This window comes from Ictidomys tridecemlineatus, chromosome 7 (genome assembly GCF_052094955.1).
Source record: "Ictidomys tridecemlineatus isolate mIctTri1 chromosome 7, mIctTri1.hap1, whole genome shotgun sequence".
Taxonomy (NCBI): Eukaryota; Metazoa; Chordata; class Mammalia; order Rodentia; family Sciuridae; genus Ictidomys; species Ictidomys tridecemlineatus.
In genome coordinates, this window is record NC_135483.1 from 108672735 (window position 1) to 108696218 (window position 23484).

Below are 23484 nucleotides of genomic sequence, written 5' to 3' on the forward strand. Positions count from 1 at the left end.
CACCAAAAACTAACTAACTAAATAAATATTAAAATTCTCTCTCTCTTTCTCAAAAAAAAAAAAAAATTGAGTTTCTATTTTTCAAAGAGTTCTTGATCTAGATGGTGAAAAACAATGTTCCTTTTAATTTCTGAAAATAATTGGTAGTTGTTTATGGGCTAGTGGTAACTTCCCATCTTTTTGGCCTTCTTTTTTACTTGCATATTATTTTTTTCTTTATAAGAAATACTTGTATTACATTGTTTTACTTTTGTTTATGGTAAAATTAACATTAGCACTGATACATATAATAACCTAAAAGAAAACTATTCCTAATTGTAATATTTACACAGAGATTTCTTTTTGTGGGCAAGATGGAAGTGCATTTTATATACTGCAAACAAAAAAATCAGTTCTCATTGGTTTCTATGCATTCACTTAAACTTATGGAGTATTTTTTTTCTTTCACCGAAGTAAAAATGCCAGGAACAAGTTATAAAATCAGAATGCCACAAAGTTACACAAATACAAACTTTAATTAGCTTTAAAATTTATTGAAATTCAGACTTAGCATTTAACAATTTAATATAGCATTATTTTGATTATTTTCTAGCTAGTATTTTTACCCACTTTACATGATTTCTGGATATAACTTTTAAGAATTGATACTAATTTTTCATGAGATGCCAGTTATATACTTGTTAAAATCTTGGGTATTTTTCCAATTGTTCTTAATGTCAAAAGTTAAAAAAGTAAGTTCAAATATTGAAAATTTAAGATGTTAATACTGGGGCCACCGTAATATAGAACAGAAAAAATGTTCACAATCATAACTGTTTAAAACTCTTGTTAACATTTATTGTAGTAATGGAATATGATTTTTTAATAAACTATATGAACTTCTTTTTAAAACGTTCAAGCATTTCCTACTGAAGTATGTCTGAAGTTATAAAAATCTTCTGTTCTAAATTAACCTATACTGAATTAATTGAAAAACAACTGTGGCACTTTAGATAAGACAATTATTCTATTGCATATTTTAAGTACCTAAGGTACAACCTGATCAATAGTAACTTCCTGAAAAGAGTAAGGAGCATGGTGGCTTTAAGGAGTGAGTCGTTTAGGGTCACGAGGGAACATCGAGGTCTGACGCACATTATGCAATCCCAAAAACAGCATAGTCACGCGTTCCAATCCTGAGGAAAACAAAATTATAGTTAATTTTTTTCCTGAAAGACCTCTCGGGGTCTTACTTACTTAACTATAAATATAATATCATTGTTCAACTAAGTGCTTTTCCTTATAAGGAAAGAAAACAATATGTTAATTTCAATATGTTAATTTTATCCAAAACTGAATGTTTTGGGTATTGATTCAGAAACAGAAATGTTGCTCGGGGTGATAGTCTCATGGAAATGAAAAGGAGACCAATAGAGGAGAGGAAAGAGACCAGGGGGAGGGAGGAGGAAAGGGGAAATAACTGGGGAACAATATGGACCAAATTATATTGTTATATAATCTCTATGTGTGACTATGTAGTAAATTCCACTATTATGTTGAATACAATGTACCAATAAAAAACATGGGAAAGAAAAAAAAGAAATAAAGATGCTGCTATATGGGTGAAAGACTAAATGAGATATCCTTAAGTGGCATGGAGTTTAACAAGTTCATATATAAATGAACAGAATCTATAATTTAATAATATAAACACTAAAGCAAACCACTTAATAAGCCAATATGTTTCAATGATATCAGATTCTGATTCTGCAGTTCAGGCAATGAGTATAAGAGTCATAAACCTGTTCAAAGAAGCATATCAACAGAAGTACTAAAACATTTATTGTGATTTTACAGTCATTTAACATGGTGGTCCTTAGCATGGAAGGGAACAGAGTACACAATCATACTAAATATCCGAGTGTAGAAAAGATATTGATTTTTGGTCTATGACTTAATTTTTAAAATTTGATACTGGGGATTGAATCCAGGTATGCTTTATATCCTGAGCCATTTTTAATTTATTTTGAGACAGGGTCTTGCTTAAGTTGTCCAGTTTTAATTATGGGCATGTGCCACTGTAGTTAACAGACATTGGCTTAAATATTACTGACACAAGTTAAGACCAAGTACAAACTCTGAAGCAGAGAAAAACCAGCACATAAAACTTTGAGGGCTGGGGATGTGGCTCAAGTGGTAGCATGCTTGCCTGGCATGCGTGTGGTCTGGGCTTGGTCCTCAGCACCACATACAAATGAAGATGTTGTGTCCGCCGAAAACTAAAAATAAATATTAAAATTCTCTCTCTCTTTAAAAAAACAAAAACAACTTCTTGAGTGAATTTTGATTCATCTATTTAACTATAACTATAGAAGATTAACATAGCACACACACAAAGCAAAAGTCAAAAATTATTTTTATGTGGCAATGACTTTTCAAAGATTTAAAATAAATATCATAAATATAGCTGGATGTGATGCACATGTATGTAATCCCAGCAACCTGGGAAGCTGAGGCAGGAGGATCCCAAGTTCCAGGTCAGCAGGAAGATTCTGTCTCAAAATAAAAAATAACAAAGGGGGTTGGGGCTGTAGCTCAGTGGCAGAGCATTGCCTAGCGTGATAGGGCACCCCTGGGTTCAATTCCTAGGACCAGGTATCCAAAAATTATAAACATAGATGAGAGAACTAATGTTTCTAGTCATATTCTTTACCAAAAAAACACCTGTAGACAAAAATTTGAGCCTTCAATTATAGTGATACAGATTAACCTCAAACATAAAACAACATATTCCTTTTCCTTCTCAAATGTTAAGTTTTTTTTTTTTGGCAGGAGGAGATAGAACTTAGGGGTGTTCTACCATTGAGCTATATCCCCAGACCTACGTTTTAAGCTGACACAGGGTCTCTCTAACATCATTAGGATCACACTAAAGTTGCTGAGGGTGCTCTTGAATTTGTAATCCTCCTGTCTCAGCTGCCTGAGACTCTGGGATTATAGGCATGTGTGCCACATGCCTGGCTAAAAAACAGGTGATATTTTGATAATCATCAAGCATCTTCTTTTTAAAAAATACTTTTAGTTGTCAATGGATCTTTATTTTGTTTATTTATATGGGGTGCTGAGATTCAAACTCAGTGCCTCACACATACTAGGCAAGCGCTCTATCACTGAGCTACAACCCCAGCCCCATCAAGCATCCTTTTACATAATTTAGGTTAAAATTTACATTGCTTATCATTGTAGAAGTCTGAAAAAATTCATTCAAAATGCACATTACTGAATGAGAGAAAATAGCCAGAATTTTCCCATTAAAATTTAGACTATATATTCAATGTAGCATTGTTTATAATAAGAAAAGTCTGGTAACAAATCTACAAGTTTGTCAATACAAAGCTGGTTAACAAGATTATGGTATAACCTTTCAATACATTCTATATAGAGATTTTAAAAGAATGAAAATCTCTTAATTGATAAGGAACAGCTACAAAATATTATTATGTAAAAGATGCAAATTACTGAATGGTGTATGCAATATGTTATGATTTGTGTAAAAATATTTACACAAATATTTAAAAAAGTGTATGTGTTTGTTTGCATATGCAAAGAATATCTTTGCAAAGGTCAGCTGAAAACTAGAAACAATGGTTTCCTGTAGGGAGGTAAATGTACACTATTTTGTGTCGTTTTCCTTCCAAAAAAAATTTTTTTGGGGATGAGGGTAGTGGAGATTGAACTCAGAGGCAGCTGACTACTGAAACACATCCCCACCCCTACTTTGTATTTTATTCAGAGACAGGGTCTCACTGATTTGCTTAGCATCTCACTTTTGCTGAGGCTGGCTTTAAACTTGTGATCCTCCTGCCTCAGCCTCCCAAGCTGCTGGGATCATAGGCTTGTGCCACTATGCCCAGCCTTCACTTTGAAATTTACCATCTTAATAATTTTTAAGTATACAGTTCAGTGGTATTAACGCTCTTGTTCCATCATCTAGATGTGAAACAACATAAAAACTTAAATATTTAGTGTATAATATGTAACCTAATTACACAATATAATCACATAACAATAATATACAATTATATACAATATACAATTAATATACAATTAATAATAGTATAGTTATAATATTTATTAATAATATATATAATCTCTAGCTTATGATTTTGAACATGTCTGAAGTTGTCTGTGTTAATTTCATTCAAATATTCACAGAACTGAAAATCTGAGATTTAATGGGTTAAATACATTTATCACATTGTATAACCACCATCATCTCTATAACAATTTTTTTTTTTTTTTTTGGTGGTACCGGGGATTGAATCCAAGTGTGCTCTACCACTGAACTATATCATTAGTCCTTTTATTTTGAGAGAGGGTCTCACCAAGTTGTGGAGCTTAGCTTTGAACTCTTGATTTTCCTGCCTGTTTTCCAAGTCACTGGGATTAAAGGTGAATGCCACTGCTCCAGGATTTTATCTCTTTTTAAAAAAAATTCTTATGATCTTTATTAGTGTTATTTAATTATTTTTATTTTTAAATTTTTTTTCTAGCTTTACTGGGATATAAATGACCAAAAATTTTATGTATTTTATGTATTTTTAGAATACAATGTAATATTTTGAGATATGAAAACATTGGGAAATGATTAAAGCTAAAAAAAAAAACCTCTCTCTCACACACACACACACACACACACACACACACACACACACACACACACACACACGAGCATCCCTATTCTGAAAGTCCAAAATTCTCCCCAAATTCTGAGACTTTGAGAATCCTGCAGCACCCCAAAATTTTCTGATTGAGTTTTTTAAAAAATGTTGAGTTTTAATAATTTTATATATCTTCAGGATAGTCATCTCTTAGCAAATAATCTGCAAATATGTGTACTTATTATGTGAGTTGTACCTTTTTACTCTAACCCCATCCCTATAATGTTTTAGAATTATAAAAGTTAGCTGTTCATTTCCTACTTTGGAAATCAAATTTTTACTCAGTCATAACTCACTTTAAAAATATTCTTATGGTTCAAATTTATATTACACTTAGTATTTACAGACTTATTTGTAAGTAATAACAGTATTACCAATGCCTCCACCAGCATGAGGAGGGGCTCCAAAACGGAAGGAATCAATGTAAGCCTTGATTTTCTCCAAATCTATAAAAATAAATAAAACAAAATTTATCATCTTATTTATCTTGAAAAATTAAAAATGCTGTTCAAGGAAGACTTAAAGAAAAAAAGACTTTGAAAAGTCTTTAAAATGTTTACAAGGATTTGTTTCAGAATAAATATTCCTCTAAATACATTTTAAATTATTTACCAATTCCATGATGTAAGGCTCTCTCTGTTAGCAGCTGAGGATCATGTATTCTTTGAGCTCCTGACAATATTTCTTCTCCTCTCATGAACATATCATAAGAGTTGGAGTGTTTCTGTAGGAAAAGCAAACCACTCTTAAAAATATTATCACCCCTTTTCCATTATAAGTATGTAGAAAAAAACTACACTGAATGAAAAGTCCATCCTTTTCTACCATTAATGATGCAACTTTCTTTAATAAATAAAATATGAGCTTCTTTTAACGTAGAGGTGCTGAAGGCTAAGTAATTTCTTTCTTACTTGTACCAGACTTAGCTCTCTCCTTCCACATCCCCCAGCAACAAATCAGAGTTCCACATCTAAAATTAAGAAACGGTACAGATATTTTTTGAGGGGTGGGGTAGGGTGGGTACTGGGGTTTGAACTCAGGGGCACTCAACTACCTAGCCACATCCCCAACCATTTTTTGTATTTTATTTAGAGACAGGGTCTCACTGAGTTGCTTAGGGCCTTGATAAGTTGCTGAGGCTGGCTTTCAACTCACAATCCTCCTGCCTCAGCCTCCTGAGCTGCTGGAAGAACAGGCGTGGGCCACTGTGACCAGCAACTTGACATGGTGATATTAAAGTTATTTTCTTCCCCCAAACAGGCCATTTAAAACTAAATTACTTACAGGATTTCTTGGGTCAGGCATGGTATAGAAAGGTCTTACAGCCAATGGATATTTATCAAGAATATAAAAATCTGTATCATACTATAAAAAGAATAAAGGCAATTAAAATACGTTTTTAAAACAAACTTTTTTGTTAAATTAATATTTTTAAACATGTATATTTTTGGTCTTCAAAATTACTATATTTACATTATAATTATAAATATCCTGCTTTTTTGAAGTAACATTTATATCCTACAGCATTTTGACATGTGTTATAAATAATTGCAGTACCTAATCTTTGGAAGCTATTTACCAGCCAAAATTTGAGCCATGGTTCAAAATTTGAATCAAAGTCCAATTTATTGCTTTTTTGAACATGTAATCTCTAATTGCTCCCCCATCATAAAGTATATTTGGATAAACATCTTTGATTTTCAGTACTTTCCCTTTGTTATTCTAGCTCATCTCAACATTTCAGACACTTTATATCAATTGTTAGGTTTTTACGGAAAACAAGTTAAATCTACGGATTATTTTGGGAAAAACTGACATCTCTTACAGTATTAATCTTTTTTTATAAACTTTGGTTACCTTCTCAATTTTTAAAAGATATTTAAGTAAAGTTTAGTAGTTTTCTTCACATGAAAACTATAATAGAAAGGAATAAACATTTTTGCTAAAACTGAAGAATAGAGAAAATGTCAACAGAGTTAATAAGCTAGAAGAATTTGCCCTGCTGAAAAAGCATCTTAAAGGTATAAATTCAATATTGTACAGTCTCAGAAATAACTGAGTTCTTTAGTCAGATTAACCATGTTAAGTGCTATTATCAAGAGGAGCTCAAGGACTGTTTCATTTCATTAAATCATTGTCTTAATTCTTTTAGAAAGACCATAGTAAGTTTTAACTTTTATTCCATTTGGTGCTTTTAGTTTTAGAAGATGAGATAGTAAAGTAGCAGAAGAAAGCTTATTTATCTTCAAGTCTCGTAAGATAGTAGGGATATTCAGGAAGAATTTATAAAAACAAATGCAAATAATTTTGAAGTCCTTTCTAACTAATCTAACAATGATTTAGAAGAATTTTTTAAAAAAGTACCATTCCCCTTTTATTTATTCTGGAAGGTTACCACTGTAGAAGAGTTTTAGAACCTTCTGCAACTATCCTCTTGTACAAAGATATTTCAGACATAGGAAAAAAGTGCAGCATGCATAAGAGGTCTTACCTTTTCCTTTACCAAACGACCCAATAGTTTTTCATTTGGTGTACTGAAAATGAAAGATGAAGTCAGGTGTTTGAAGATTAATCAGCAACTTAAAAAGATTTTAAACTAGCCAGGCATAGGAGTGCACACGTCTTTAAACGCAGTAGCTCCAGAGGCAGAGGTAGGAGGAGATCAAGTTCAACGCCAGAGAGGCCCTAAGCAACTCAGCAAAAGCCTCTCTCAAAATTAAAAATACAATAGGCTGGGGATGTGGCTCAGTGGCTCAGCATCCTTTGGTTCAATTTAAAATTAATATGGCACGCCTTCCTGTAAGTCCTTAAAGGACAAAAAATATGCCAAAACAGTTGTTTATCATGCTGCTTTTCAAAAGGCAAGTACTACAGTAAACCATTTATGAATGAAACTTAACATTTATAGGTGCTGCTCCAATAATTAGGACCAAAGAGAATTTAGAAATTAATTAATTAAGAAACATCATGGAGTAATTTTCTACAATTACATATAATAAAACTTCACTAGACCAACGTAAACTAATCTTGCCCTTAATTGGTCCCCTCTGCCTTTTTCCCCCTGGTGGTGGGAAATTGAACCCAGGACCTCAGACATTTGAGGACCCGTGTCTCCACTTTTTGGTATTCTTTATCAAAGGTCTGTAAAATAAAACTCAATATTTAAAAGTATTAAAAAAAAAAAAAAAAAAAAAAAAAAAAAAAAAAAATATTTAAAAGTATTTAAAATGTAATAGTATCTATGCAGATACATTAAATTTCTAAAGTCAAGAAGCAGTTTCTTTAGTGTCTAATTTAAGGGCAATTTCCAAAATCCTTAATATTGCCAATTTAGAATAATTATAAAACTTATATGGTTTGCCTTTAAATGTCATTGAGCAGTATGGGGGATGCCCCAAAACACACACACACACACACACACACACACAAAATACATATAATAATTATAGATTATTATAATTATACAAATACATTGTCTATAATTTACTTTAAAAAAAAAAACATAAAAAATGCCAATAGTATCCTTTGCCTCCCACATGTGATATTGGTTGTGATAAGCCGATAGTAATTTTTAATTTTTACTAAACTACATAATTTGTTTCTAAATTACAAGTTGTATGATCTGGATTTAGATTACATAATATCATGCAATCAAATAAAAAACAGTATCTCCCTCCCCGATTCCAGTACTAGGTATTGATCCAGGAGTTCTCTACCACAGAGATGAGCTACATCTCTGCCTATTTTATTTTTGACTTTGAGACAGGGGATTACTAAATTGCCCAGGCTGGCTTCAAATTGCAATTCTCCTGTCTCATTCTCTTGAGCAGCTGGGATTACAGATGTGCACCACCAAGCCCAGATAAAAGTAATAATTTCTATAACTTTGGGAGATGTTAACATTTTTATGCCCTGATTTTGTATGAGGGTAGATTGGAAAAGAAAACTAAGATATTAGGTGATAAGATAAAAAAGCAAAACTCCCTAACTCTTGAAAGGGATATAAATATGAGTGGTAGGAAATGATGTTTATGAACAAAATTTTAGAAGCTTACGCTTTCTATATTATAGTTTAAACATAATATTTTATTTCAGATCATACATTCATAAAATAGTATCATACTATAATACCAAAGTTAATAAAATTTATCAGGTGAGAAAAATAATTTGTTAATATGTTCATTCTCTTATATATTAAAACTAATTATTAAAGGTTTTTAAAAATTCATAAAAACAAACCTCAGATCTTCTTCATCTCCCATTTCAACTCCAGCTTCTCTAAGCATAGCCAAAGCTTCACAATACTCTAGTCTTAAAGTTGGTTCCAAAAATTTGAAGGGTTCACAAGGGAACTGTTTATTCACGGTTTGAATTTCAGTCTGAAACCTATATGTACAATGATTTAGTTAACAAAGTTTGTGAGATAAATGTTTCCCCCACAAGAGGTCACTGTGGCAATATAAAAAAAATCATTATTTGAATCAGTATACACACCAGGAAAATCATTATCAAATTATTAAAGAATAAAATTAATATTTAAAATACTTAGTAACACTTCTTGGTCTCATATTTTTGTAAGCAGAGAAGCATTAAAGGATTCAAATTTTTTTGTGACTCAATAATATTAAGTATTGTTAGAACATAAAATATCTATTTTATGAAGCATTTAAAAAACTAACTTTAAACCCTTTAACAAGACTTTTATCTTCAAGGAAGGCCAAATTAATGAATACTTGTCCTACCTATACCCTGCCACAATTCCCATTATAATACTGCAAATTCATTTAGGACAGTGCTAATTTCTTTTCTATTTTGATAATTCCCATAGTATATGCCTACCCTATATATCATAGGCCCAAGACAAATTTTAACTAAACTCAATTTCTGATGTGCAAGATGATATTTCATTAAGATTTAAAAAGTGCCAGGCACAGTAGCGCACACCTGTAATCCTAGCAGCTCAGGAGGCTGAGGCAGGAGGATCGGGGTGATCATGAGTTCAAAGCCAACCTCAGAAACAGTGAGGTGCTAACCAACTAACTCAGTGAGACTCTGTCTCTAAATAAAATACAAAACAGGGATGGGGATGTGATGTTCAGTGGTAGAATACCCTGAGTTCAATTCCTGGTTCAAAAAAAGATTAAAAAAGCAAGCCAGGTGTGATGGTGCTTGCTTGTAATCCCAGCAACTCAGGAGGCTGAGGCAGGAAGATTGCAGCTGGAGATCGGTCTCAGCAATTTAGCAAGACCTGTCTCAAATTAAACAATTAAAATAGTTGGGTAATGTGCCCCAGGGTTTAACCTTCAATACCAAAATACAAACAAACAAACAAACTTTTGCTAAAGTATTTATGGATAAAATGGTAAGTGGGAATTTGTTTTGCTTCAAAATAAAATATGGGGTAAAGGAAATAGATATAATAAAATTGGTCATGGGTTGACAACAGTTGAAATCAGGTGATGAGTACAGGGTTGTTCATTAGGCTAATAGCCATACTTTAGTATTTATTTTGAAAACTTTTTAAATTAATACACTTGCACCCTCCTCTCCCCTTTGCCCAAAGTTTCTCCATTCTCCCTATGCCCCCTTCCATTATGGATCAGCATCCACTTATCAGAGAGAATATTTGGCCTTGGTTTTTTGGAATTGGCTTACTTTGCTTAGCATATTTATTCTAGTATTCTTTATATAGCATTTGTACCTTAAAAGACATTTCCTTTCTTGGTGGGTACCAGGGATTGAACTCAGGGGCACTCACCCATTAAGCCACATCCCCAGCCCTATTTTGTATTTTATTTAGAGTCAGGGTCTCACTGAATTGTTTAGTGCTTCATTTTTGCTGAGGCTGGCTTTGAACTCTCAATCCTCCTGTCTCAGCTTCCCAAGCTGTTGGGATTATAGGCAAGCCTGACTGTGCTCGGTTTAAAACACTTTCTTTTTATTGTCTTAGAGACTTTGATAGGAACAAAAAATTTGGTCACAGATTTATTCAAATCTTAACAGAAGAAGGATTAGGAAGACCCTAATAATTTCTTTTTGGTACCAGGATTAACGCAGGGGCACTTAACCACCAAGCCACGTCCTCAGCCCTATTTTGTATTTTATTTAGAGATAGGGTCTCAATTAGTTGCTTAGTGCCTTGCTGTTGCTGAGACTTGCTTTGAACTCAGGATCCTCAGCCTCCAGAGCTGCTGGGATTACAGGCATGAGCCACCATGACTAGCTTGCTTTGAATAGTAATCCTCACTCATGTCTAACAATGGTAGTACAAAAATATGACTATCAATGCTTAAAAATTCATTTGTATATTATTCTTCTATTAGATAAAAACTAATCTGAAAGGAACAAGATATAAGCCCAATAACCCAATTTACAAGTGACACAGAATCTTAAAATTTCTACATGAGTCATAGAATATACATAAAGAAGACTTATTTTCAAATTGCCACCTTAAGAGTACTGAATAAGTTCAGTAATAATGGCGTCTCAGTGTGTAGTAAGTGGAGATTGGATTAATCCAAAGGGCCTGATTCATGCTTGCTCTGTTATTTAGAATCAAAGTAAAAATTTCACTAATATTAAATGGAGATGCTATAACTATCTAAAATAGATTTCAGAAACTTTCTTGAATTATATATGTGAAAAGAAAATGAGAAAAACTGCATTCCTGCATCAGGGTTTCAAAGGCTATTATTTTATAAGACAATATTATTAGTTGTTCCATGGCTATCTGAATTGAAGTTGCTTAAAATAAACAGAATCAAAGTATTTCAGAGGACAAAAGTTAAACATACTAACTTCACAAAGCAATGTAGAGACTGCCTAGAAAATACTAGTGCAGGGGCTGGGGATGTGGCTCAAGCAGTAGCGCGCTCGCCTGGCATGCGTGCGGCCCGGGTTCGATCCTTAGCACCACATACCAACAAAGATTTTGTGTCCGCCGAGAACTAAAAAATAAATATTAAAAATTCTCTCTCTCTCCTCTCTCTCTCTTAAAAAAAAAAAAGAAAATACTAGTGCATATGCTACAGTATTTTAAAATAAGATCAATGATTAATTTCTGCATTCTTGAATTTATTCATTATCCCTGCAATGTTTAAGTAAAATTCATATTTTTGAACTCTTTAATAAAAAGTATCAATGAAGCATATAAAATATAATGAACTGTTAAATCAGTGTTCTTAAAAAAAAAAAAAATCTCAAATATGGTCCTTCATCAGCTTTAAAATGCTAGATTAAGTCTGTTATTACCTACCTAATAATTGAAGTATAGTCACCAGGATGGAGAAAGGAAAAAGAGACTTTCTTGGTTTCTTTTCTCTTTGGGGCAGGGTCTGGCAAGTGATAGATATTCCCAAACCCCCAAAAGAAATTCTCTTGACCAACTTGTTCTGATTTTCTTTTCCTGTTTTCTCCATTTTAAACATCATCACAAGTAAACAAATTTCAATGGTCTTTCAATGATCTTATTTGTCAGTTTAGCATGTATACCTAAAATGGACATTTTATAAAATTAAACTTTGAGAACATCTAGAACACATCTATTTTTCTATAAATGCCAATTCACCCAGACCTAATCAGGTAAAAATTTCCTTCAGTCTACTAGTTTCTAATTTAAAAAAAAAAAAAATTATTTATTTTTTTCTTTTTTAGTTTTTAGGTGTTGATGGATCTTTATTTTATTTATTTATATGCAGTGCTGAGAATTGAACTCTGTGCCTCACACATGCTAGGCAAGCACTGTACCATTGAGCCACAACCTCAGCCCTAGTTTCTAGTCTTTACTGAGCACAAAATTTAAAGTGACTTAAGAATTAACCATTCCTGGGCTGGGGATGTGGCTCAAGCGGTAGCGCGCTCGCCTGGCATGCGTGCGGCCCGGGTTCGATCCTCAGCACCACATACCAACAAAGATGTTGTGTCCGCCGAGAACTGAAAAATAAATATTAAAAATTCTCTCTCTCTCTCACTCTTTCTTTAAAAAAAAAAAAAAAAAAAGAATTAACCATTCCTGATATAGGCTTAATTTACATTAAGACAGGCGCCTTAAGGTCTGATGTAATATTATTTTGATCTAATAGCCGAGGAAACTGAGGCACAGAGATGTACAAGGCCTACATAGAAAAGTAGCAAAGGTGGGATTTGAACTTGGGCTACCTAGATGTAGCTCAATACAAATTTTTTTTGGGTGGTAGTGGGGAGTGAACCCAGAAATGCTTTAACACTGAACTGTACTCTCAGTCCTTTTCATTTTTTATTCCACGAACTTGCGATTCTCCTGCTCAGCCCCCTTAGTCACTGGGAGTATGCACCACCACACTCAGTCAAGATATTCCATTCAACTTCTCAAATAATAAACTGCTCTAAAAGTAATAGACACTTTAATTTCTTCAGACATTCAAGATGTCAGTAAAAATCAAACAAAAACAAAAAAAAATTCAGCCAAATTGTTCACAATCTGGTAAACTTCACCACTAAAAAGATGTTAACTAGTTGAGGTCCCAACTGACTTGGATCCATAGGTACTGAATGTGCATTCTTCTAATTTCTGTCACGTATCCCTTAAGGACAGGGCCACTTCCTGTGCTTCTGCCACTGTGAACATCTCAAAGTGTATTTATACAAAGATGATTATGATGTCTTTAGGTGATATAATCTTATGGGACCACTGTGATATATGTAGTCCTTTGTTGACTAAACCATCTTCATGTAGCATATAACTATATTTAATAGATTAAGGGAAATTTAGTCTACATATTTTCAAGAATTATTATTATCATTGTTATCATTTCCATAGTGCTGAGGATTGAACCCAAGGTCTCATATATGCCAGGCAAGTGTTCTACCACTAAGCCACATCCCTAGCCCAAGAATTGATATTATTTTTAAAGAAAAACCCACGTTGATTTGAAATTAAGGCCAGTTATGGATATAAAATACTTTTTACCTTTCTTGAAGTCCTTTGAATATTTGTACCAAGGTGTCAGCAATTTCTTCTAAAACTTCATGATAATGATAATTAAAAGCCATTTCAATGTCTAGACCAACAAATTCAGTCAGATGTCTGTGGGTATTAGAGTCTTCAGCTCTGAAAACTGAATTAAGAAAAGTAATGAATAGCAAATAGTATTTTAGGTTTTAGATAAATTGGATTTAAATATAAAACTCCATTCAGTAGTGCTCAAGCTATACTATTTTCATATCACTACAGGGCTGGAATGGAATTTGATAAACCATCTGTTTTAGCATTCTCTTGGATATCAAGTTCATTACAAACTCCTACGTTCCTATAGTAAAAGCTATACCAAATGTGAATTAATAAATCAGGCTCATTGAGAACCCCAAGGGAATGTGAGATCCTAAGGTGTCTTCTCAATAATAACAAACAGATTCAATTATGACCAATACAGTAAGTGCTTCTCAATTTTATTAAAACATGACTCAGGCAAAATGAAACCTGTACAAATGAGGTAACATTATACATATTCTAGTCATTACTTCAGTTCAGTGCTCACTAGTCTCACTGCATTTTCTTCCTTCCCAGGCTTTCTAAGTCTAGCTTAGCTCTTCTTTCACATCACTGCCAGATTAATATTCCTATAAACATATCCTTGCTCAGAACTTTGCAATGGTTCCCAAAGGACTACTGTAATAAGATATAAAATGACAAAAGTCTAAAACCTTTATTCTTTCACAACTTAATCTTACCTTGTATATTCCATTTCTTCTTCTTTTTTAAAGTACCTTTATTTTATTTACTTATTTTCATGTGGTGCTGAGGATCGAACCCAGTGCTTCACACGTGCGAGGCGAGTGCTCTACCACTGAGCCACATCCCCAGCCCCCATTTTTTCTTAATATTAACTATTCTTTTGTTTTTTCCATGCTCTTTACTTATCCTGTTTCCTCTAAAATGTCATTTCTGTTGTTTATATATCCTACTTTGTCCTTAAAGCCCATTTCGGTGTGCATTTTCTTTTATGGTGACTAGCAAATTCCAACCTCTTCCCTTAGTTTTTCCTTGGTACACAATTAACACCAATCTGCTGACTGTTCAGCACAGTCTGATTATTCATTTTAAAAATCATTTGATTATTCCCCGTGACTGCACATCCTTTTTTTTTTTTTAAATATCTTTTTAGTTGTAGGTGAACATACTACCTTTATTTTATTTGTATGTGGTGCTAAGGATCGAACCCAGTGCCTCATGCGTGCTAGGCAAGCGCTCTACCACTGAGCCACAACCCCAGCTCTGTATGAACATCTTATTAAGTCTTGGGAGCAGGTACAATGTTTATTCCCTTGTCATTCAGAGCATGACTGCAAATCAGCAGCATCAAGCATCTAGTACCTATGTGCTTTTAAGAACTGCAGAATATCAGGCCTTATGCCAGAGCTAACTGACTAGAATCTGCATTTTAATAATATCTCCAGGTGATTCATATGCATTAACATTTGAGAAATGCTGGTTGATTCTTCTTTTATGTACACAGTACCTAACATAAGACTATATATGCAGCACGTGTTAAAACAAATAACTGGTTAATAAATTCAGAAAATTAAAGACACTTAATGATCTTGCCAGTTTTTCTATTATCAAGCACCTAATTTTTATTAAGCTATCAAAAACTATATATAACTTATTAAGTTTTAAAAGAATGAAGGAAAGCTGATGTTTTTCTTATAATTAGCTTCATAAAAAATATGCCATATGATTACACACCTGTACTTATAGCAAACGTATTTTAAAAATGATATTAGATATAGACATTTCTCAGTAATTTCTAATAGACTTCAGCATAACACCAAAATTAAGCATATAAATAATAATAAACAGAATGGCTCTGGAATAAAATAATTTTTGTTTTTTAGGGGCACTGGGGACAAACCCAGGGTTACTTTACCACTGAGCTATATGCCCAGCCCTTCTATTTATTTTTAAAAATATTGAGACAGGTTTTGCTAAATTGCTTAACGTCTTGCTAAACTGTTGCGATTACAGACGTGTACCACCATACCCATCTGGAATAAAAAGAACAACACTGGAAACTTATAAAAGAAGAGGTTATTAAAGACAACAAACTATAATATCTGACAGATTGCACCTATCTGGGTTTTAGTACTGGGGGGGCTTGAAAGAATAGTTCAAACGTGAATTATGATTTGCTTTAGTTGCATGTAGGTAAGATAATTAATATATTTAGGTATATTTCAGACTGAATATTTTCAAAGCATGCATCTTTAAAATGAAATATTCTAATAATAAAAATTTCTTCAGCATTCTTTAGTAAGAATATATAATGCTTATGATTGTATTGACATGAATGATGTTCAAATGTTTAATGAACTAGTGAGTATATATGTATTCTAAATAGTCTACTTTCCCCCCTAAAATGTCTACTCAAACACATTCTGATTTCTACCTCAAAGTCTAATAGTGAGCAGATAAAAGAATTTAAATTTTTAAAAGCGCCTGTACATCAAACACACACATAAAATGTGTTTCTAACACTATAATTATTATAACATTAATGAACTTGGAAAAAAAATCATAACTGACAAAAATCTTACCTGGTCCAATACAGAACACCTTCTCAAAATCAGCACAAATGCACATTTGCTTATACAGCTGTGGAGACTGAGCTAGGTATGCATTATTTTTAAAATATGATACAGTGAATACATTGGCTCCTCCTTCACTGGCAGCTGAAATGTAAACATTTATATATTATAATCAGTTATAAGTTTATCCATGTAATCCTTTAGTAAAAACAATTTATCCTTTAAATTTGAACAATGCAGTTCAAAAAAGAAAAACTGGAAAATCAAGAGCTGCAGATAAATCACAGTCTATATAGTATTCTTATATATATGTGAGTCTACATAGTTTATATTTAAACCACATTGACTTCTTTGGCTACAAATGCCTCTTTTCTGTACCAATTTCAAATCTATTAAAGCTCCTTTGTAACTGTAAAAACAAAACACAGAAAGGAAAAAGATAATCATTTTCTAATTACCAAGAATGTAAGGCCAGGCACTGACATACACTGGTAATTCCAGCAAATTGGGTGGCTGAAGCAGGAGGATTCTAAGTACAAAGCTAACCTCAGCAACTAAGTGAGACCCTGTCTCAAATGGAAAAATAAAATGATTGGGCATGTAGCTCAATGGTAAAGTGCCCCCTGCAAGCCCAAAAAACAAAAAAAATCAAAACTTCATTTTAAAATTTTAACTAAATACCACTCATAATACTCTTTTTTAGCAATTCTCAAAAGGGCAAAATAATTAAGACAAGGTTTTCATGTAAGAATAAGAATTAAGGCTGGGGTTGTGGCTCTGTGGTAGATTGCTCGCCTAGAACATACCAGGCCCTGGGTCCAATCCTCAGCACCACATAAATGTAAAATAAAGATACTGTGTCCACATAAACCGAAAAATAAATATTAAACAAAAAGAATAAGAATTAATGTAATTTTCCCATTAATGGATATTCAGAGATTTTACAATACAGTTTGTACAAAACAAAATTATTACACCAATTTCAAAAGATACTTAAACAATGAATAGCTCCTGGTTTAATTTTAGAAACAGGAATTGTGCATTTTGTGTTACTGTCTCATTTTAAAATCATCATCACAAAAATGGAATGAGGGGATGTAAAATTACTGATAGTGTTGATAAATGTCTGCTAATATACAGAATGAGCTTTGGGGAAAAAAAGCTTTTTGATAATAAATCTTAAGGGACAGTTGTGATTCTCCAGTATTAAAGTAAAAATTAATATAAATATTTTGAAACTTACCTGAAATAATTTTAGGAGTCTGGATTTCCACAAAACCTTTGTTAATTAAAGTTTCTCGGAAAAGATGGCAGATGCCAGACTGCAGACGGAAGATTGCCTGACTAGTTGATGTCTATAAGACAATAAAAAATGTAATAAAATCAATTTCGTTCACCATGTGTGCTCAGCACTGCTAGAAACCTAAAAGCACACAAACGTAACAACACAGAAGGTGATAAGGACGCTGGAATGTAATGACTATATATGATCATAGAAATGCTATGAGCAGATGTTTTAATTTGTAAGAATTCCATAAAAGAAAAATATTTCTTAACTAATGAAATACCTTACTTATAAATTCTATTCTTTTTTTTTTTTTTTCTAAAGGCAACTATGAAGTGAGCTTACCAATGTTTGTGCAGCATACAAATCCTCTAAGGGAAGATTTTAGCACTGAATAATAAATGAATAAAGCAACCATATACTTTTAATTATTATCAATAATACTTGAATTGCAGACAATCATGTGTTTGTTTCAATTAAATCAAGAAATTAAGAAAAAATAAAAGGGGTAGATATCCTATGACACTGAATTCTCAAATGGCATCTAAAGCACTGTCCACCAGTCAGTCACCTTTTGTATTTTTTCTTCCTTCCCCTACTTTCTTTCTCAGTTTCTTTGGTCCCCCAATTTACTTTCAGCCTCAACCAAATCTAATAGTTGCCAGAAAGCTCTAGAAGTAATTGTCTCTGTTCTATACTAACTTTTGATCATTTGGTCAAAAGAAGTGGTTTCTTATCTGAAAGTCTTGCCTAATACATTAGAAGGAGAGGAAAAAGGCATCAAGAAGTTATTCTGTGACTAGATAGACATTTAGCAAAAAACACCTGACCTTAAAACATCGATAGCTGTGGAAAGCTGAAATGGTATTCAGGAATTTCAATTATTTACTCCATGTCAAAGGGCTTTACTCTTGAATCAGTGCATACAGCATTCATTCTGAATGTAGACAGTAGCACCCTTTGAAAATGCTGTTAATGATGAGATGGCCAATCTACATTTCCTTAACCACAAAAAATGCTACTTAATAACTCAACTTTCTGTAGGTGGAGTGAAAAAATTCAAGTAAACCAGGACATATTTAAGTAACAGTATTCTATAATTCAAAGTCAAAGATACAAATCAATAATTTCCCACAAAACAACTGAAAACATATAAAAGACTCGTATAATTTTTTGGACTATTTACTTATTCATTTGCAAGATGTCTACACTTAAACTAGAGAAAGACTTGTGGCTTTTCTTTTACACTATGTGGTTTAGGGAAACAGGGTTCATTCAATCACAACAAATTACAAAATCTTTTGCTTTCAAAAATATAGTAACCTACAGTCTTCATGTCCTGTGTGAAGATTTAAATCTTATTTAACATTTCAAAATTACAGGCTACTTTGAAGTAGGTATCCTTAATTATTTAATTTCACATATGTTTCTGATTATTGATTTGCTTTTCAAATTCCTAGGAGCAGAATATCTCAAAAAAGAATGAATGTAGGGGCTGGGGTTGTGGCTCAGCGGTAGAGTGCTTGCTTCGAATGTGCGAGATCCTGGGTTCGATCCTCAGCGCCACATAAAAATAAATAAGTGAAATAAAGGTATTGTATCCAACTACAACTTAAAAAAAAAAAAAGAATGAATATATAGTGCTGAAGACTAGGGAAACTGGGTACTACAATGCTAGTTGAAATATTAAATTATTTCAGCCTCTTTGAAGTACATTTGATAGTATATTTTCAGTGTTATTTAACTTTATGTATCTGAATTTATCTGGGCATTTTCTGTGATTTGGGATTTAAACTTAATCCTGTTCTTAGTGGTAAAGTAGTTGAATGTATTTTTTTGGTACTGGGGATTGAAACCAGGGACACTTAACCGCTGAGCCACATCCGAAGCCCTTTTAAAAATATTTTTATGTCAAGACAGGGTCTCACTGAGTTGCTTAGGACCTTGCTAATTTGCTGAGGCTGGCTTTGAACTCACTCACGATACTCCTGCCTCAGTTTCCAGAGCTGCTGGGATTACAGGCATGTGTCACTGCACCCAACTGAATGTATTCTTTCAGTAAAGAGTTTTAAAATTTTGATGAAGAATTTATTGTTTTTCTGACATTTTACATTTATAACTCATTTGCAACTGTGTGACCTGCTTGTAAGGAGGGTGAGAAATATCATCCAGAAGACATTTGTCATTACTCTTAATAAAATAGATAATGTATTACCATAAAAAAAATCTAACAACCTATATATGATCACCACAGCTTATATGGTATTAATAGAAATTTCACTAATTATGTTTTTATTTATTTAATTTTTTTTTTTTTTTGGTACTGCGGACTGAACCTAGGAGCTCCTTACCACTGAGCCACATCCCCACCCCTTTTTATTTTTTATTGAGATAGGGTCTCATTAAGTTGCTTACGGCCCTTACTAAATTGCTGAGGCTGGTTTCAAATTTAGGATTATAGGTGTGTTCCACCGTACAAAGCACTAATTATGTTTTTTTAAAAACCACACTGGGCTACCATTCTTGACGTCCTGATTACATAAACAAGAATGTTAGTGCAGAACACAGATCCAGGAAACTGGAATTATGTCTCATTCATATATATATGTTTTTCCTCATTAGATTCTTCAAGACACTTGCTAACCATCAGAAAGATGGTACTTAGAATAGACAGTGAACAGTTATTTAGATAATAATTCCAATGTCCTAATTTGTTTCTTTCTTTATTTTTTTGGTACTGGGGACTAAATTCAGGAATGCTCTACCACTGAGCCACGTCCCTAGCCCTTTTTATTTTTTGAGACAGGGTCTTGCTAAATTGACCAGGCTGTCCTTGAATTTGTTATCCTCCTGTCTTTGTCTCTAGAGTTGCTGGATTATAGGCATGTGCCACTGTGTCTGATTTTAATTTGTCTACTATGTTCTAATTTCTACTAGCCCTTACATACTGGAAAATATTTATTATTTTTAATAGTTTAATTTGAGAATGAGGGTGGGGGGAAAAAACAAGAAAAATAAAATATTCCAAAATAAATCTTGAACTTTTTAAATTACTTATCATATTAACAGGAATTACTACCAAGAAGCTGGGTATGTTGGTACACATCTGCAATCCCAGGTACTCAGGAGACTGAGGCAGGAGGATCACAAGTTTGAGACCAGCCTGGGCAACTTAGCAATTCCCTGTCTCAAAATGAAAAATAAAAAGGGCTGTGGATGTAGTTTCATGGTATAGAGCCCCTGGGTTCAGTCCCTACCAAAAGAAAAGACAAATCCGAAACCGATCAAAACTCCCTGCCCCCAAACTAAAAAATAAAATTTAGTATTAGGAGATTTGAATATCACTCTAAGGCAATTTGTCCAGAGGCAAACACTGTCCAAAAGCCTGGATTGTATAGTTAATCTGCTAGAGAAATCGTGCTCAGTGGATGAAATCAAAGTAGACACAAATCATTCAAATCATTTTGTATCTACTACTCGTTCATCTTTCAATATTTGTTCCTCCTTCAAAAATCATTATCATAAGAGGACAACTCAGAGAATTTAAGAATCTAAGAAATGGTAAAGGAAATTTCTCCCCTTTCAGGCAAATCAGGTTGTTCTGGGTAGAATATAATCAAACAGCATGAAGAAAAAAATTTAAAAAAGAAAAATAATTAAAAAAAGAAAAACTGTTACCTTATTACATGTTGATTACTATAATTGCCTTTTCCATCTATATAAAAAATTTATGGTTTAGGGTTAAAATTAACAATGATCTTCAGTAAGATTAGAGTAACAAAAGAAATATATATTTAATAAAGTATTCGTGTAAACCTATTTCAAATAAAATGCAACTAAAATATTATGGCACATAAGTTAATGTAAAGTATACCGTGTAATTTGAAAGTATAATTAAACCTTATTTCAATTGGCTAGGTATGGTTAATTTGTAATGGTCAATTTGAACTGTCAACTTGATCGGATTAAGAGATGCCGATGATTAAGAGACTTCTGGGTTTGCCAAGGAATGATTGGCATGTGGGAATAGCCAACTCAAGTGGAGACCCTCCCTATGTGTGGATGGAATAAAAGTTGGAAGAACAAGGAAGCAACAGCACATGAAAGCTCTATTCTTATTGAATGGGTTCTTGATTGCTGCTACAATCTCTGAGGATATTGGATTTTCACTTTTTCACTCTTCCAAAGTGGACTCTGCCAGTGATCCACCAAGGAATTTTCAGAAGCCTTAGGTCTGACTAGGGTAGCACCATTGATACCTTTTGCTCTGGGGCTTCAGCCTCTTGGACTGTTCAGGTACTGGTTCTCCCAGTTTTCCAGCCATTGTTGGACTATCTAGCTTCTGGTCAAGTAAGTCAACCTAATAAACCTCTTCCCTGTTTTTGGGGTACTTGGGATGGAACTCAGCGGCACTCAGCCACTGAGCCACATCCCCAGCCCTATTTTGTATTTTATTTAGATGTATGGGGCCAGGAGACGAAATATTTTTTATTCAGACTGCCTGCCTAGAAAGTTTCTAGAGAAAACATTTCATTATCTGACAGAAACATTAGGCTACAGTAGAATGAACATGAAGATATATCCTGGAATGTTTTATATTATTGGAGAATGTTAATTTTGCCTTTGACTTGCAGCTTCTCCAACCCTTGACTTTTTTTTTTTTTAAGTTGTAGATAGACACAACTTATTTATTTATTTATGGTATTGAGGATTGAATCCAGCGACTCACACATGCTAGGCAAATACTCTATCACTGAGCTACAACCCCAGCCTCTGATCCCTGCCTTTGCTAAGTTAAGAATAAAATAGCTGCTTTTGTAAACTAAGGTGCTTAAAGATTTGAAGTTATTAATGCACATGCCTCCCTAAATGTCAAAGTAGAGGTTAAAAATGAGAATGCTAGGGCTAGGGGTATGGCTCAATGGTAGAGCACTTGCCTAGCATGTGTGAAGAAATGAGTTTGATCCTTAACACCACATAAAAATAAATAAAATAAAATAAAGGTATTGTGTCTATCTACAATTTAAAAAATATTAAAAAAATAAATGTGAATGCTTCTGAGGACCAAATAACATGAAATAAATAATAAAATGATCCTTAGTGGTACAGGACAAAGCATGCCCCATAGTATGCAAGCTCATGTGAACCCAGTATTGCCAGATTCTCCTCCAACTTTTTAAGAAAAGCCACTTAAATTTTAATACAAAACTACTGTCTCTCCTCTATTCTTTCTTTTCTTTTTGGTACTGGGGATAGAGCCCAGGGACATTTTATCACTGAATTACATCCCCAGTCCTTTTTATTTTTTATTTCGAGATGAGATATTGGGTCTTGCTAAATTGTCAAGGCTGGCTTCAAACTTGTGATCTTTTTGCTCAGTCTCCAAAATTGTTGGGATTATAGGTTTGCACTACCATGCCTGACTTTCTATTCTTTTTGAGATGGACCTCACTATGCTACCCAGACTAATTCCAAACTTCTGTGCTCAAGTGAGTCTCCTGTTTTTGTCCTCACAAGTGACTGAACTGACTACAGGTGCATGTGCCACTGCACCTGACAAAATTCCTTTGCTTCAATGGTGGCAATGAATTAAAACAAAATAAAAATAATAAAATCTTTGGGCCAAATTCCAGAGGCACAAAGTAATCACAACTGTGTGAACAAATAACAGGGACAAATATGCAAAAACCTGAGATTTCTAGGCAGTTTCAAGAGGTCTAGCAAAGGGTGGGTTGGGGGTTGTGCATGTTCTACTGACTTTGGAGGCTGGGACTACAAGCTGGAGGCCAGCCTCAGGGACTTAAACCCTGTCTCAAAATAACAACAACAACAAAACAAAAAAGCAAAGAAGAAACTGAGGATGTAGCTCAACAGTGGAGTGCCCCTAAAACAATAAATAAATAAAAAGAAAAGAGGACTTTTGATTACTGCTGGATT

General features: G+C 33.4%; 1 protein-coding gene across 2 annotated transcripts in view; it reads right to left on the reverse strand.

The window, feature by feature from the left end:
- Positions 1–496: 496 nt before the first annotated feature.
- The window catches only part of Dars1 (aspartyl-tRNA synthetase 1), a 58238-nt gene continuing 35250 nt past the window's right edge, over positions 497–23484 (reverse strand). For both annotated transcript variants that reach the window (XM_021720875.3, XM_005315837.5), the window contains 9 exons: positions 17506–17617; positions 16272–16406; positions 13648–13795; positions 8940–9086; positions 7192–7234; positions 5985–6065; positions 5313–5424; positions 5075–5146; positions 497–1175 (listed from right to left, as the gene is read on the reverse strand). In XM_021720875.3, coding sequence (XP_021576550.1) covers positions 1084–1175; positions 5075–5146; positions 5313–5424; positions 5985–6065; positions 7192–7234; positions 8940–9086; positions 13648–13795; positions 16272–16406; positions 17506–17617 — 942 coding nt within the window. In that variant the 3' untranslated portion in view covers positions 497–1083. The remainder of the gene's footprint in view (positions 1176–5074; positions 5147–5312; positions 5425–5984; positions 6066–7191; positions 7235–8939; positions 9087–13647; positions 13796–16271; positions 16407–17505; positions 17618–23484) is intronic.